The sequence below is a fragment of the Belonocnema kinseyi genome, chromosome 1 (genome assembly GCF_010883055.1).
Source record: "Belonocnema kinseyi isolate 2016_QV_RU_SX_M_011 chromosome 1, B_treatae_v1, whole genome shotgun sequence".
Classification (NCBI taxonomy): domain Eukaryota; kingdom Metazoa; phylum Arthropoda; class Insecta; order Hymenoptera; family Cynipidae; genus Belonocnema; species Belonocnema kinseyi.
In genome coordinates this window covers 177,113,024-177,131,426 of record NC_046657.1, presented here as the reverse complement: position 1 = coordinate 177,131,426, position 18,403 = coordinate 177,113,024, and the positions used below count along the sequence as shown (strand labels likewise).

Here is an 18,403-nt window from a genome sequence, read left to right as displayed (position 1 = left end):
CATAGTGGGGAAAAAGTACCTTTTTTGGAAAAAAATCGAACGACAGTGCAATTCTTAACGGATTTTGATGTTTTTCTTCTTCAGAAATTACTATAAGGCTTCCAGGTATAACGGGTACCTGTGGATATTTTATCTCGGTTCAACAGAAATTTTTTATTTATAACAATGTTACAACTTTTTGTTGCTCAACTTTTCCGGGATACCATTTCTTCCAAGACTATCAAATTCATTAAAAAAGCTCATAAATCAATGTAAGAACTAATAAAAAATAATTTTCAGTTGGTTAGAGTAACAACAAAAATGGTTAATAATGTTATAAACAAATTATTAATTATGTGCGCTTACAATAAGTTAAGAAAAGTTAATTATTATCAATTATTTAAACAATTTTTATAAACAAATTCACATTTTAACCATTTTTTCAATAATAGGATTGATTGTTTTTTGCGGAATCAACCTGGAATTTCTTTCCATAGACACCTTGCTATTTTATTTTTCATAGTGATCAAAAAGTGTTAATTATTGAAACAATTTTTATAAACAAATGCAAATTTTGACGATTTTTCAAATTAATAGGCTTGATTTCTTTTGCGGGATTATTTCGATATATTTTTCAAAAGACTCCTTGCTATCATATTTTGAATAAGGACAGAAACTGATAATATTTAAACAATTTTTATAAACAAATACACATTTTGACCATTTTTTCATGAATAGGTTTGCTTTTTTTTAATCAATACGAAATATCTTGCAAAAGACTCTTTGCTGCCATATTTTCAATAATTACAGAAACTGGTAATTATTTAAACAATTTTTATGCGAAAATGCACATTTTTACCTGTTTTTCATGAATAGGCTTGATTTTTTTGCGGAATCAATTCGAAATGTCTTGAAAATGTCTTGCAAAAAATCGCTAAGATTATGACAATCTCCAAGGACTGAGTTCGATTCTCACTTACTGAAGTGCGAATGCCTACCTAATAATGTCCATTTTCAGGGCCACATTATATGCAAAGTCCGATTGAGCAACCTCGCCGTAATACATATCAGGTCACTATAAAAATACTGGAGCAAGGATTCTTTTGCAAGACATTTCGAATTGACTCCGAGAAAAAGTGAAGCTTATTCATGAAGAAATGGTCAAAGTGTGCATTTGTACGTAAAATTTTTAAAAATGATTAATACTTTCTGTCACTATTAAAAATATGAAAGCAAAGAGTCTTTTGCAAGAAATTTCGCATTGATTCCGAAAAAATCAAACCTATTCATGAAAAAATGGTTAAAATTTACCTTTGTGTATAGAAATTGTTAAAATAATTATTAATTTCTGTCACTATTAAAAATATGATTGCAAAAAGTCTTTTGCAAGACGAATTAATTCCGCAAAAAATGTAGCCTATCAATAAAAAAAACCTTTCGGTAATTTCTGAAAAGAAATATGAAAGTCCGTTAAGAAATGAACTGTCGGTCGATTTTTGTCCAAAAAAGTTGCTTTTTTTCCACTGCGCGACGTGGCACGATTTGAATGTCGGTTTTTCAAAATTCGATCGATGGGTCGATCCAATCGAATAAGCCGATCCGAAACTGACTGCACGTTGATCTGAAAATACTATATTCGATACGACAAAATGCACACGTCTATTGGAAATTCATTTCTTTGGTTGAAAATTCGATTCGTTGTTGTTCTTTTGTTAAAACTTAATATTTTAGACGGAATACTTAATTATAAAGTACAATTTTTAGTTTAAAAGTTTTTTTTCTAGATAAACATTCGTCTTTTTGGTAGAAAATTTTTCTTCTTGTTTGGAAATTAATGTTTTTGGTAAAAATTCATTATGTTTTTGATAAAAATTCTACTGAATACTTGAAATACGTTTTATTTTTATTTCTTTGTTCATAATTTGTCTCCTAAGGGTTTACATGACCTCCATTCCTTAAAATATTTTCGCCTACATATTTTTTATATAATGTAGGACGTTTTACGAACAAGCAAACGATCAAGAAAAAAAGAAGAAAAGAAAATTATTTATCTTTACTTTGAACGAAAATAAAAAGGAGGAAAGAAAAATGAGAAGGCAACCAACCAAATCCCCTTCCTTCTCTTTTTTATTTCTTTCATTCTCTTTATTCCCACCATTATCAAATCCCAATAAAAAACTCATACAGCAGTCATATCAAGGCAAAAAAATATTTTATGTACATAATATAAAATAAAATAAAATAAACAAAAAATAAACATAAAATAAACATAAAATAAAAATAAAAATAAAATAAAACAAAAATAAAATAAAATCGAAATCAAATCAAAATGAAATAAAAATAAAATTTGTTGCCAACAGGAACAGCACACCTGCCTCGATTCTATCTCACTGACAACTGAGAATCAAGTGAAAGTTTAAAAGGCAAACCAGACCTAAACAAACCTGAAACAAAAATGACCTCCAATCCAAGTCAGCAGAATTAAAATGCAGGATATTCAAATAGGAAAACAATCCAATCTAAAATCCCTTTTTAACGTCCAATAATCAAATTGATGAAAAAAAAATTCTTGAAAATATAATCAAGAACCCAACGACAAAATTTGCACAACCACTACAAAATGTTCCCATTGGAATCTGGAAAATAAAAAGGAAACATGTCTCCCCCTCCCTTCTCCCTAAAAAAGAAAAAAAGAAGAATAGAAAATTATTTTTCTTTACTTTGGACGAAAATAAAAAAGAGGAAAGAAAAAAGAGAAGGCAACCAACCAAATCCCCTTCCTTCTCTTTTATTATTTCTTTCGTCCTCTTTATTCCCACCATTATCAAATCCCAATAAAAAACATTTTAAAAAAACAATAAATAAAATTATGTAATAATCACCAACGTTTCGGTACTCATATAGTTTCTTAAAAAAGAAAAAAAGAAGAAAAGAAAATTATTTATCTTTACTTTGGACGAAAATAAAAAGGAGGAAAAAAAATGAGAAGGCAACCAACCAAATCCCCTTCCTTCTCTTTCGTGCCAGCTTCCTTTATCTGCCATTCCTCTCCTATACCTTTCCTATACATGCTCCCATGTTTCCTCTCCCATTCACATATTCTACACTTGCTGTTCTCTTCTTTTTCCCAATACATCCCCACCCGTATCTCATTGACCAATCTAAATCTGGGTATTCTGGTCCACCTTCTCACTTCCCATACCTTTCCTAAATACTTTAGTACTCCTTTCTTTTTATTATTGAATAACTCCCTCCTTTCTTCTTTCTATCTCGTTAATTCTACCGCCCTCCGTCTACTCTTTTCTACTTCCATCAAACACTCTCTCGCTAACTCCGCTCCCTTTCACTCCTAGAGCTTCGTTTTAAATTTCCATGCCTTCTTTGCCGCTCTGGTACTTAATTTATCCCTTTGTGCTTCTTCTCTCATTATATATCCTGGCGTCATCGAGTCTGCCCCTAGAGTCCACCTTATATACCTTTCTTGTAAACTCTCAATATCTTTCCTTTTTTTCATCCCCATGTATCTGCTTCATAACCTAATACCGACACACCAGTGTATCAAATAACCACATTTTAATTCTAATAACTATACTCCTTGCCAGCTCCCCGTCTATTAATTCTTTCTTCTCCCTCCTTTTCTAAACCTCATTATCTTTGTCTTGTCTAGATTTAAATTAAAGTTTTTTCCATCTAAGTATTTTTCTAATTCTGTAACTAAGCCCGCCATCCCTTCTTTATCCTCTGCCATTAACACTATATCGTCTGCGTATGTCAGTGCATATATATTTTCCTTCCCTATCCTAACCTCTCCCCAACCTTTTCTCCTCGCTTTTTCTTCCAAGTCTGATATTAATATTTAAATAAAAGTGGGTCCTTCACCCTGTTTTTTTGTCTTTCTAAAAATGTCTGATACTCTCTTTATTAATCCATCTATTATCCCCTTTTTCACCATAACTTTTTATATTTCGCCTCGGTCTAATGAGTAAAACGACGCCTTTAAGTGCATAGACATTGCTATCATTGCTCTTTTTTCCCTTTTAATCCTCTTATTTGCTACATATTTTAGAACATATTTGTTGTCCATCACCCCCATTCCTTTTCTGAACCCTGTCTGATTCGGTGGCTCTATCTTTTTTTCTCAACTTCTTTATTTAATCTCTCCGACAAAACAGTTAAATATACTTTATACAGTTTTAGTATCAGCTTTACACTCCTATAATCCTTAACCTCCTCCCCTTTGCCTTTCTTCACTATTAGCATCACTACTCTTTCTTTTCATAACTCTAGAGACCTCTCTTGTCTGTATACTCTATTACACATTATATATGCCCATTCCTTTAGTTCCGTCTCTTCATATTTCTATACTTCATTTGGAATCTTATCTATACCGGGCTCCTTTCCATCTTTCATTATTCATAACATCTTGACTATTTCTTTCCTTGCTATGTCCTCTTCCTCATCTATTTCTCTACTATATTTTTCTACCTTTCTAACTTTTCTCTTTACTCCTCCTAGCAAATCAAAAAAATATTTTTTCCACTCTACCATTTCAATATCTTGGTTTACACTTTTTCTTCTTTTTCTCTCTGTATTTACTACCTTCCAAACCTCTTCTTCCGTCCTAGCCTTCTCCGCCTCTTCCTCAAATCCTTTATTTTCTTCCTCTTTGTTTAGATCACACAACTCAGTATACTCCTTTTTTCTCTTATATTCTTCTCCTTTACTTTTTTCTTTTCTCCATTTCCTTATTTTCTTTCTGACCTCCTTCTTTTTCTCTTTACAGTCCACATATTATCCACTTCTATTCTCCCCTATACTAACTTTATTTTTGTTTGTGCACACTTGTCCTATTTTTATTTCTAGTATGATTTTGTTCGTTTCCTTGTCCAAACTTTCCTCTCCCATGTTCACATTTCTGACCTTTTATCTAAACTGTTCTTTTCCTTGCTCTGACCAACCCCTTTTTCCTACATTTTTTGCCTTTGCTCTATTTATTTATATATTTATTATTTATTTATATTTCTATTAGTTTTTTCTCCCTCTAATGTAACTAATAAGGGAAAGTGATTCGAATCAATATAATCTACTACCTTAATTTCTTGACCTTCTCTCTTACCTCATCATTCGCTATCATATATTTAAGTACCGTTCCTTTTTCTCCTCCTGAGCGTTTATATTCTCCTTCCGCATTTCCCTCTATATTTCTGTTTAAAGTAAACCATCCCAACTTCTCCAAGTTCTTAAAAACTTCTTTGCCTCCCCATTTACTACCTTATCTTTGGATATTTTTCCTCTCCCTTCTCCCCATTCTCTTCCTCTATTCTCTCCGAACTTCCAGATAATATGCTTTTCTTTGTCATCACTTCCCTCTTATGTTTCCATTTCTTCAGTTTTACTAGTACCTCTCTCCCTCCTCTTGGCTCATGCCTTCCTACACTTCTCACATCTTCTATCTCCACCTTAGCATCAATCCTCTTTAGTAACTCTTCCACTCCTTCCTTCAGCTCCTTCCCCTCTAATCTTATAACTTTTATCACTCTGTTTCTTTTTCTTTCTTCCCTCTCTTGCTTTTCTATTCTTTGTTATATTTTTCTCAGCCTTTCCTTCTCCGTATTCACACTGTCGCCCCCAACAAAATCCCAGTACGAGCTTTCTATTTTATTTATCGTACTTTGCATTTCTTTTACCCTTTTATTATTATCTTCCTGCTTCGCTAGCTTTTGTTCCAAGGACTGCATCCTCTTTTCTAATGTTTCCCTGACTTCTTCCTATTTATTATTTCTTTCCTAAGTTCATCTATTTCCCGCCTAATTTCCTTACTTATTTTCTCTCACCTTTCCCCCTGCCTTTCTTCATAAATACCCATTACACCTAATATAACTTCGAAAATTTCTCTCAGTCTTTCCTCTTTTATTTGATCTTTAGTTTCATATGCGTTTCCTTTAGTCCCGTTACTATTTTCATCCTTCTCTACAAAACTTTGCTTTTCTGGCGGCGGTCTGAAATTTTTTGGATATTTCAAGCTTGAACTTATATCGTTATTTTCTTCACCGCTTACCCTCTCCCTTCTCTTTCTTTTTATAAAAGCCTCAATCGATCCCACGCATTTTACTCTCAATCTCTCCTTTTGTACAGTTTTCCAATACTTCCCCCTTGCCTTCCTTTCTTTGATCTGATTCGTTTTTTACTTGAAAATTAATTTTGAGAATTTTCGTCTTTTAGAAAACTATTATTTTGAAAATATGTTTTCTTGGTTAAAAATTCATTGTTTTTTAGTGGAAAAATATAATTTTTTAAGTTGAAATTTCGTCTTTTCTTAGATAATTATTTGTTTGAAAATTAATTGGTGTGGTTAAAATGTAAATATTTATTATTTATTGTTATTGTTGTTTGTTCATTCGCTTTTCGGTTTCGAAATACAATTATGTTATTATATAGTTAACTCAATTTTTTTTGTTCAAAATTGATTTTTAAAATTTTAAATTTAACTGTTTCATTTGAAAGTTAAAAATCGATATTTTTCAGTTGAAGATTCATTGTTTTCATCGAAAATTAAACTATTTTGTCGAACATTAAATTTTTCATTTGAAAATGTAACTGTTCCATTTTTGGTTAAATGTTTTTTTTTAGTTTTCATTTTGATTTTACAGTTGAAAATTGAATAATTTCGTTGAAATTTTGTTGTTGAAAATTCACTTTTTTAAATTGAAAATTCATCTATTTTGGTTACAAATTCATTTTTTTGTTGATAATTCAACCACTTTGTTGAAAATTGATTTATTTTTTGGTAAAGATTGAACAATTTTATTGAAAATTGTTTTCTTTCCATGAAACATGACCGTTTTCAGTTATCAGTTAAATTTTCATTAAAATTTTTTACATTATTTGAAACTTTAACCATTTTTTTCAGAATTTGTTTTGATGTAAAATTGACCTTTCCCATTTAAAATTTCATCTGTTTTGGTAGAAGATTTTTCTCCTTGTCTAAAAATGTATCTATGTTAATGAGAAATTTATTTCTTTGGTTAAAAATGCGTCTTTCTGGTAAATATTTTTTATTTTGGTTTAATATGATTTTTTGGATAAAGATTAAGCATTCCATTTTCCGTTAAAAATTTATCTTTTTAGTAAAAAATTCAACTATATGGTTGAAAAATCATTACTCTATCCCTTCTAAAAAAGAAAAATGGTTAAGTATTGGATCTAATACTTTTTTCGCCAATAAGAATTGTAAATCTAATACTTCTTCGCGAAAAAATGACTGTATCCAATACTTACCAATAATTCTTTTTCATGCGGCATTTTTTGTTGAATACATATTTTTTAGCTGAACATTTGTTTCGAATGTTGAGAACTGAATAATTTGATTGAAAATAAATTTTTTCTGGAAAAATTGTTAAAACTTATTTTTGTACTAAAAATATCACTAAGATATGTAACTTAATTTAAAAAATTTTAAGCCCTAAAATCTTTGTCTCCCACGTATATTTACATATTACATTAAATTATATTTTCTTCATACCTCGGTCAAAAGTACGTATCTTCAGCATCAATTTAAAGGTGGAAAGTTTAATAATAGTGCATTGGTAACATTATATGCACACCCTCTGTAAAAGCGGGAGTAAATTTGTTTACCGTGCCTACCGATACATGTCCGCCAGCCAGCAGAGTCTCTAACAGCGGCCACTCTAATAAAGGTGCGAAGGGCAGTCAATAAAGCGCCTTATGTATCGCACGTGCAGTAGCGCAAGGTGCACGAGTTGAGAGTACTCCGTAAAACCTCAAAGCTGCCTGCTTGGAATTGCCCGGTAATAAGCGTATAATAGAAAAAAATTAATATTTTCAGATTTCCGCGATGAAGTGAAGATTATTCTATTATTTTGAACGCGCCATTTTTCCATCCGTCTAAAATGCCACCATAAGAATAAGATACCTCCGAAACTTATTTACTTCTATTTCCATAGCGACCGCCACATGGTTTTCTATCCTCCAAAGAGCTCGTGTTTTCAATATATTTAATTCCTTCTAATTGTACCGGTAACACACCTCACAGAGGTATTTTTTATTCTTCAGAAGTGGTCATATTTTGATTTGATTTAATTCCTTCTAATTAGTTCACAAAATATGTGTAATAAGTTGTTTTAACTCCTTCATCCGAAATATAAGTTCTGAAATTTTGATTCTAACCAATTCAACTCTGCCTCTCTAGAGTTAAAATTATATTTCTATATTATATAGATTTCTTTGGTGCATCTTTTAAGACGTTCAAATAAATGATTAAAATATAAATAAATATAAATTTGAATATTTTTCGAATTTATAAGTTATAAGAAGATTTAATAATAAAAAATAGGTTAAATTAATGCTTCCGTTAAGCTATACTAAGTCGATTGAGAGGAATAGGATTTACACTTTTTCTGTTCCCGTTGGGGGGTTTTTAGACAGAGGAAAAATCACCTATTCATAGGAATACAAACTCTTAATTTTTCTTAATTCAACGCTTATTACCGGATGATAAGTGTTTTTATGTGTCAGTAAATATATTGCTAAGAAGGGGCTGATCTTTACGATCATCTTGCTCTTTTATGAGATAGCTCTTTATTAGTAACATTAGATCTAGCGCATTGTTTCCTGCAAGTATCTTTGCCGAAAGAAGCGCACGCGAAGGCAACTTTCATTACTCCGGATGAAACTGGAGAACTGCCTAGGATGGTTTTCGGATTAATGAACGCTCCGTTCTATTTTTCCAAATTAATGTCACGGGTTATAGGACCCTTACGCGATCATGGTGTGTTGCTTTATTTGGACGACATACTCATTCCGGGTAAAGATTGGGCCTGACCTAAAAAAAAAGATTGATTATGGTTCTAGAAACGCTACGGGAAGCTAAATTAAGAATAAAATTACTACCCAGTGGGCATAAGATTTGGCGACGTCTTTACGACAACTTTACGACATCCTATGTCCATGTCGTTAAGGTGTCTTCACGATATCGTAAATAAGTCGTATGATCTGACGATGTCTTTACGGTATCGCAAAAACACTGAAACGAAATGGACATAGGATGTCGTAAATGTGTCATAACGATGTCATAAAGACGTCGCCAAATTTTGTGCCCACTGGGTAAATGCGAATTTTTAAATTAAAAGTTACCTATCTAGGGCACCAAATTTCCTAGAAGGGGTTTGAACCAGGTAGAGATAAATTACAGGCGAAATTACAGATTTTGCCAATCTGACTGATCTACATGGAATAAGACGTTTCTTCGGCCTTGCGGGATTTTTCCGAAGATTCATCCATCATTTCGCATTAATTGCGGAACCCTTGACTAAACCTTTGCGTTTGAATCAACCCGTCGTTTGGGGAGAGAAATAAAAAGCCACATTTAACAAGATAAAAACTAAATTGGTAACCAAGCTCATTCTATCTGCATTTAATCCGAAGAAAGTAACAGAATTACATACCGACGCGTGCTATATGAGGTTCACGCAATCAGCTGACGTTTGAGCTGGCATTTGAGAATCTTGTTAATTAACATTCATTTTAAAATCGTAACCGATTGCGCGGCCCTGCTTTATCTTAACTTCAGCAAAACTAACAAACCACAGGTGACTAGATGGTTCAATTTGTTTATTGAATTTAGTTTCGACATAGTACATAAACCGGAAGTGCAAATGGCACATGTAGTTGCCCTATCAAGAGCACCAACTGAAAGCGAGGAACCTAAAAACGAAATGGCAGAAAGGTCAGATTGTATTCTCACAATTGTAAACGAGGCTGATGAGATTAGTATGTATTACTATTTCGACGAAGGTTTAAAATGCAAGAAACAAATATTGGATAAAAACCGATTGACGTAAGGACCAATCTAGAGGTTGGTGAAGTAAAAGACTACGAATTGCATGACGGTATTACTTACAAACGAATAAAGGATAGTTTAAATTATGTAATTCCAAAAAATCAAGGTAAAAGTATAGTCGTGCGATTCCACGATTTGCAATCACATCAATGGTTGGATCGTACTGTAGCCAAAATAAGTCAGTTGTATTATTTTCCTTCTTTGCGAAGGTACATGAGACAACATATCTACGGCTGAATTCAGTGTATCATGGTCAAACCTAAAACTGTTCACCAAACTGGAGAGCTTCACCCTATACCCCCTGGAAGCAGACCATTTGAGAAAGTCCACACGGATCACGTAGGGCCGTTCGTCACTTTAAGTAAGGGTTATTCTCAAGGATTTCTTTCTAAACTACGGAGCCCCTTAAAGAATTATTACTGACAGAGAAACGTGCTTCACTTCGACGATGTTCCAAAAATTTTGTGATCAGCAGGGAATTCAATATATTCTAAACTCATTCAGGCATCCACAGGTTAATGGGTTAGTGGAACGGGTAAATAACCCATTGTTGTCCGCAATTTAAGACAACGTGAGGAATAATGAAGGCCAAAACTAGAACAAACGACTAGCTTTAATACAACGAGATTTAAATACCTCGTCAAAAGCGACCACAAGTAGAAGTCCTTTCCAACTTCTGTATGGATACACTTGCCGCTACGATAACGGAAGATTGCGGGAACTGACCAGGGACGAATAATATCAAAGTGGAGATATCTTTTTTATGAAAGCAGCTAAGCAGCCAACTGAAAATATGGCGTCCTTCCCACGACGAAGATAATTTCAGCTTCAACAGTGACGAAGATGAACTGGAACCAAAGAATGTGGACAAAACTGTAAAAATCATGTCACAAAAACGAACGACTTTATCCTTTAAGAAAAATTACTAAACGAAAACGAACCTCCAAGTATCCCAGCATCAGCGAAGCCGTTGAGACGAAATTCCAGAGAGATGAGGCTACCAAGCAAGTTCGAAGATTTTGTACCCGAGTAAACAGTTCGAGGACGAACTGAATTACAGAATGGCCGAATGTTAAGAATAGTTAATTTTTTATTTTTTGTAATACAGTTTAAGTTTCTATCAACTGCAATTAGCGCGATCTAGAGCGATATGGAAGTGCCACTATTGAGTGATATCGATTACGAATGGATATGCGATGATAAGAGAGAGATGGAACGTTCCGGCAGTGCGTAGTTCGAGCGAGCATGGTTGAGGTGATCGAGCGAACGGATTCCAAACGAACGATCGTCCCTTATGCAATACTATTGGTTTTTGTTGCCCAATAAAGTACTCAGTTTTTGACAAGAGAAAGGTGTTTTATTACTTTAAATTCGAACACGACCGGACCACTCATAAATTTGTATAAGAATCTTTAACAATGTATTAAAAAAATGATACCCACTATTTAAAAAATTGTAATTGTATTTGATTTTTCATATGCATTTTATGCTAGCCCCCAACCAGCTCCCCCAATCGCTCGTGCTTGTAAATGTCGGAGCAGGCATCAAAAACATGCATCGCAATATTTGCAGCCCTGAAAAGTCAGTGAGAGAGAGCAGAGAAACATACAAAAATCCAAAGCTTAGTTAGTATCCGAAAGAGGCGCTGAAGTGAGGGACCAAAGTTAAACATGACCGTACAACGGGCCTGCCGGAACGTTATTGTATTGTTTATAATAATTAAAAATGTAATTATTGAACTTACTTTCGACCGGATATAAAGGAAAATAGTATACACCACGCGGGCAGAGGATTGAAAGCCCTGAACTTGACAAAATGATTTTTTTATAATTAAAATAAAAACTACGAATCCGATTAAAAATTATTAAACGCAAATGTGTAGCTCTTTTTTGAGTGAACAATTTTTTTCCATTCATTTTTTCATAGATAGTGTCGTTCGTCCAAAAATTTATTTCAATGTTTACCAAATTTATAGATCATTTTTGGGCGAACAACTTTTGCCTATCAAATTTTTTCTTTGTTCGTTTCATCGTTTCTCCAAGAATAAAATTTTTTTAAATTATATTTTCTACGATTAAAACAAAAACATCACAGTTTTTCAACATATCTTTACGATTTAAGAAATCCTGAATCCGAAAATCAAGTTTTGGCGATAGCGTCTATTTTTCCGTCCGTTCGTAAACACCGTAACTATCGAAAAAAAAAGAACGGATAAAACAGAGCTTTGGCACACTTGTTTAGGCCCTGAAGGAAAGGACGCGTTCGTTAACCAGCCGTTTTGGATAAAAATTCCAAAAATTTGGAGCGTTTTCAAAATGTTTAGAACCATTTTTTTAAGTTTTAAAATTGTTACCTAAGGATTTTCTTTGTACTCAGAAACCCAAACAATGTGTCCTGTTGAATTTTTCTGATGAAAAGAAAATTATCAGTGTGATAGCATTTATATAATTTAAAAAGTCATTTAAAATCCAAATTTTAGGCCAAAAAACGAACGATATGAAAAAAGTAAAGCGAAGAAAGACGTTGCTTTTTTGAAAGTCCAACAAGATTGTCATGATAACTTCTTGGATTTTCTTTAAAAATAAAAAATTCTTATTTTGAGCACACAAAAAATAATAAAAATTAAAAAATTCCATTTTGCGGTCAAACTATGCAAGATACGAAAAATATCAATTAACAAAAAGTGTGATCCCAAAAAATATCTACAAATTTGTTAATAATCACTTCTTTACTGGACGCGTCTCTTTTGTTTTATTCGTGCAAAATAACATTGAAAATAAGAAAAATTAAATTGTTCGAAAAAAGATTCAAATTACGAAACAAAAGTGCTTAACAAATATTGTGCATCTTGAACATATCTAAAAAAATTTTATAAATCACTTTTTTATTACAACATTCAAATTTCAAACCAAACGATCTAAAATACGAAAAAAATCTTGAAGAGCAATTATAGCTTTCGAAAATTTCAAAAAAATTTCCTTTGGCCATTTTTAAATAGGACTCGTCATTTCGATTTTATTTATCGACAGCATTATGGAGAAAATAGAAAACTCTAATTTTGAGACATTAAACGACAAAAAATATGGGGAAAAGTTTATAGAGAATTCCAGCTTTTAAAAATAAATATAACATTTCTTTGTACCATTTTTTGACAGAATTCCTCTTTTTAATTTATGTTTCGAAATTGATTTTTACAAAAACCGAAAATTCCAATATTACGCCAAAAGGCGCGAGGAGCGTAAAAAAATCTGAATGAAGACTTGTAGGTTCTTTTGTTTTATCCATAAAAAATAAAAATCACATTTGTAGAATACAACTATGCGAGATGGGAAGTTATGTCTAATAAAAGGTTTGCAGTTTTTTATTGTAAGGTAATTTAGAAAATAAATATACATTTACAAACTTCAGACGAAAACCGAGCGCTTAGTACGAGTGTCACGATGAGAATGAGTACCTTAAAACCTACAAAGCTTTTGACAAATTAATCTTTAACTATAGACATTTAATAAAAGTACGTCGTTTTTTCAAAAATTTTATTTCTTTATTTTTAATGTTATTTTTTACAATTGAAACCAAAAATACATATCCTATCGAAAAACGATTACAACAAATTTTCAGTTTTTTTCTATGTAAACAAATTTTGTCTTTATTTTTTTCGTAGATTGTTTCGTCTGTCCAAAAATTTAATTGTTTTAATTGTCATATTGTTTTTTAAGAATCTTGTAGCTCTTTCAAAAAGAAAAGTTTTTCTTCTCTCTAGTTTTTTTCATATCATGCGATGTTTGACCTAAAATTTTCATTTTCGTTTTTTTTATTTGGAAAATATGATATTTCTGATAATTTTTTTATCGAAAAAACATATGTAGGCCATTTAAAGAGAAAAAAGTAATTTCCTGAGCTGAAGTGTTACTGATTTGAGGTTATAAAAGTTTGTTCAGAAAAAGTTAGCGAGTTTAGACGAAATCTATGTAGAAGGTGACAATTTGAAACTGACAATAACCTAAAATTGGACCGAGTACGATTGCGGATTTAGATAAAAAAATTCAATTTTTATTGTAAAAAAAATAATAAAAACCTTCACCCGAGATATGGAGTTTGTGAATATGGGCAATTAAAGATTAATAAAAATAAAATAATTATCAGTTCCGAGAAAATCAACTGAGAATGCTGACGTTAGAATTTTACAGGTTTTAAAAATTTTTACAAAAATAAAAATATGCTTTCGAGGTATGTGGTTGCTGTATGCGAATGAAGAATTTTTTACCCACGAAAAGTTATTCAGTTTGCAGGTAATAACGGCTTAAAACATACTCAGTTGATTATGGAACGAGTATCTGTATCAAGCTATCGTCTCGTGGACGTATTCTCAGAGCTTTCAAGATAAAATAAGTTACAATATGCTTAATTGATTGATAGAATGAAACGATGAAGCATTTAGTGGCACAGCTTGCTTCCACGGCGTACTCACAGATACAGCTTTGTGAGCGTTGAGATACTTCAAACCACCCCTGGCAGGCCGAAGGAACCGAATGGAGTCTCTACAAAGTGCCCGTAAAGACCCCATTGGGTCCCCATTCGATTCCTTTTTAAAAAACTCAACAAAAAACAAGATCAACTTATAAACTGTTGAAATTCAGATTCTACGTTAAATTTTCTATTGGAAACGCACGGAGTAATCGCAACACTTTTTTTTGTAGCGGTAAAAAGTTTTAAAAAACATACAAGATCTATAACGCCCGTTGTCTGCTGCTTACAGATAATGCGTTTGAAGTGTATCAGTGAAAAAGCGTTATACGTCTTTTTTTTTTTTTTAAATTTTTATCTTTGCAAAAAAAAAAAATATTGCGATTATTCCGTGACCTTCTATACCCAGTAACAAGTGTTGAATTCAGAAAAATTAAGAATTTGTATTCCTATGAATACGCGATTTTTCCTCCGCCTAAATTCTCCCAACGGTAACAAAAAAAAGTGTAAATCCTACTCCTCGCAATCTTAAAAAATGCAACAAAGAAATCTATGCAAATGTGCGAATTTAAATAATTTTAACTCTAGAGAGGCAGAGTTGAACTGGTGAGAATTAAAATTTCAGAATTTACATTCTGCATGAAGGAATTAAAACAACTTATTACACATATTTTGTGAACTTATTAGAAAGAATTAAATAAAATCAAAATATGACCACTTCTGAGGAATAAAAATATTTCTGTGAGGTGCGTTACTGGTACAATTAGAAGGAATTAAATATATTGAAAACACGTTCTCTTTGGGAAAATAGAAAACTGTGTGGCGGTCGCTATGGACATAGAAGTGAATAAGTTTAGGAGGTATCTTATTCTTATTGTGGAATTTTAGGCAGATGGAAAAATCGCGCATTCAAAATAATAGAATAATGTTCACCTTTGCGTTGAAATCTGAAAATATTAATTTTTCTCTATTCTACACTTATTACCGGTTAGGGAATTTTAACGTAGTATCCGAATTTCAACCATTTAAAAGTTGATTTTCATGTTTTTTTTTAGTTTTTTTAAAAAGGAACCGAATGGGGATCAAATGGGGTCTTTACGGGTACTTTGTAGAGGCTCCATTCGGTTCCTTCGGTCCGCCAGGGACTGCTGTACGATGTCATATGTCTGGAGACATCTCATGTCTTATGTCTAGTTTTTTTGTCCCTTCAGGATTGTAGTAAAGTGATTTTCCCAACTCCATCGTCTTCTGGTGTTGTGAAAAATGACGAGTGAGATGACATTCAACTCTAGTTGCGTCGGGATCGATCATTCTAAATGCGATCATTTCCGTAACTTCCGAAGCCTAGGTCTGGGCTAAGTTAGAAAATTATCTAAATATTTTTTTATGCATATCGAAAGTGACAAGTGTGAGTTAACTCGCGGGTTTGATCAAATCGGGTTATAATTAAAGTAAATTAGTAGGATCTCGATTAGCCCTTTAAAATATCGGTTGATTTTCACCTTTGTAATTTAGCATTTTTATTTAGTTGACTTTCAAGTTACAATACTTTGGACCATCGCTGTCTAACGCGAGTCGTCCTTAATTTGCTAACAACTTTTACACCAATAATTAAAAATAATCTCTTTACTTAATTAACATGTTCCAGCAAACTGACATGCCTGAGGAAATGCAACAAGAATCCATGGAAATTTGCGTAACCGCTGCCGAAAAGTTTGGAGACAACTATGAGCATGCATCGCGACTGATAAAAGAAAACCTAGACAAGAAGTTTGGTTCTCCATTCCATGTTATTGTTGGAGAAGCTTTTAGTTTTTCCATAAACTACGAAGAGGGAACAATGATTCATATGTATACTGGTGGTACCATTTCAGCATTAATTTGGCGGAGGGGATTTTCTTGAGATTAATATTTATCGTGTTCTAAAGCGAAAAGGCTTATTTAAATAAGTAATCTGAAACTTCTTTGAAATTCATCAATTTTGTCCACGATTTTTTACCTACAAATTGAGTCACATATAATCTGATGTAAGTTCAATATTGTGCACGTTTATGTAAATAAGAATTTTATTGCATTAAAAATAAACGGAAAGATGCCCATATAAAGAACAATAAAATGGTCAATTATAGATTAAATGAAATTTAACACTTAAACCACTAGTAAAGTACTTAGAAGCAGGCATATCCTTTAATATTGTGACATGAAATATTTTAAATTTCTAAAATGAAAAAAATGTATGAAAAAAATAATAAAAAATAGAACTACTAATAAATAGAACAGGAAGAAGCGCAAATAATTCCGTCTGCAACTGCAGCAAGTTGACATCGGTTTGTAGGTAAATGGAGCGATATATTAAAGTCAATTGAAAAGTTGCAATTTTAAGGGCATTTTTTAAATGGGTTTTAATTGACAAATTGGTTGAAATTTCAGAATTAATTTATTTGGCTTAGAAATAGCAAAATGCAGTAATTTCTTGAAAGTCATTGAGCATTTGATAATTATTTTCAAGTTTTAGCAAAATTTTGAGAAATTTTTTTATGTTCTGCAAATAAGAGTTTTGAGTATTGTATCACTGTGCTAACATACTTCGCGACTGATCTCCGCAAGTTTGGAATAACTAGTGCCCTGCATCTAGAGCATACGCCATACCAAAGGAGCTGCAGCGACTCTCTCACCACTATCACGACGGGTTTACCTAACTTCTCCCCGTGTAACCTTTTCATACCTCTGCTTCCTTGCACTGGCAGACAGCCTGCATGCAGAAAGTCCAGAAGAGTAAAAAACCCGAACAATCCAAAACTATAATATGTGATACTTCAGATATAATGTCCAAAACTTGAATGCGATTCAATGAGAAAAAAAATTCTATTCACTGTGAGAGTTCGCATTGATTTAAAGGCCAGTGAATGCAATTGAATGCGAGAAAAGTTTGTAGCAAATTGAAAACTTTCTAATGCGAAAGTTCGTATTTATTTGAATAATATTGAATGCGAATGAATAGGAAAAAGTTGAACTTTTTAATGCGAGCATTCGAATTAATTTGAATTTTGCTGCTTTGGAAATAGAATTTAAATACTTTTAAAAAAACGTCTGATTCAAATATTTACCAGATACTGTGGAGCCAATATTGTTCGCGTGGGCGAGACCTCTTTCGGTTTAAGGGTGAAGCGACAGTAGCTCAATTCTTCGGGGTCCTGTGTGATTTTACCAGTGAACGTGCGATGTGTAAGTCATCTAGCCAACATTGATTCTCCGCATGCAGGAGCGGTGTAGTCTAACACGCAGAACGCGTGCTGTTCGATGCTGGTATGTCAACAGTACAGAGGAAACGTGACACGATGCATTCGATTAGCTAGACACAAACTTCCAAACTGCTGACACACCAACATCGAACCGCACGCGTTTTTTGTATTGGATTGCTCTGCTTCCACATGCGGAGAATATGTGTATATATAAAATGTATTAATTTCCGTTTATCATTTAATGAGGAAACTTTTAAGACATTTGGAAACAAATTTTTTAAATTTTCTATAATTTTTTACAAATACGTAAAAAAGAATTAAAGTTTAAAACAACAAAAAAATCTCAATAATGCAAGACGAAAATAAAGAGCGTTATTGTAGAAGGAGTAAAGAAACCAAAATGGGAAGAAGGTAATTAATTGAGAAAAAGAATAGCAGTCTCCAAAATAATTATGCAATAGAATAATTAAATCGCAAAGCACAAGATATTCTCTTTATTCCCATGAAAAATATTTTCAACTTCAGAAATTTTAACAGGCGTCGATGCCAAATCGTTCTCTTGTGGAAACAAATTAGTGCACGTTTTTTTTATTTTTAAATAAAATGATTTTTAGAACTCTGTATATCAAATTTTATGTCTTATGGTGTTTACACGTAAAACGTATACTTTTTTACTTCTTCGATTTTGTTCGAGAAATTAGAAGTCAATTTATTTATAATTTTATAAACTTAATCTCTTCTCAGTAAAGATGCATTTTATCCAATTTTAATACAAAGGACCCCGCACCAAATGTACAGTAAATGGCTTTTTGTGAAAGATTCTAAATCTAATTTTTTGTTTGTATTTTATAATCTGCAA

General features: G+C 32.4%; 1 protein-coding gene across 1 annotated transcript in view; it reads left to right on the top strand.

Moving 5' to 3' along the window:
* Positions 1 to 16,379, top strand: part of LOC117168535 (dynein light chain 4, axonemal-like) — a 41,077-nt gene extending 24,698 nt beyond the window's left edge. The window contains exon 2 of the mRNA XM_033354274.1: positions 15,951 to 16,379. Coding sequence (XP_033210165.1) covers positions 15,951 to 16,205 — 255 coding nt within the window. The 3' untranslated portion in view covers positions 16,206 to 16,379. The remainder of the gene's footprint in view (positions 1 to 15,950) is intronic.
* The last annotated feature ends 2,024 nt before the right edge of the window (positions 16,380 to 18,403 follow it).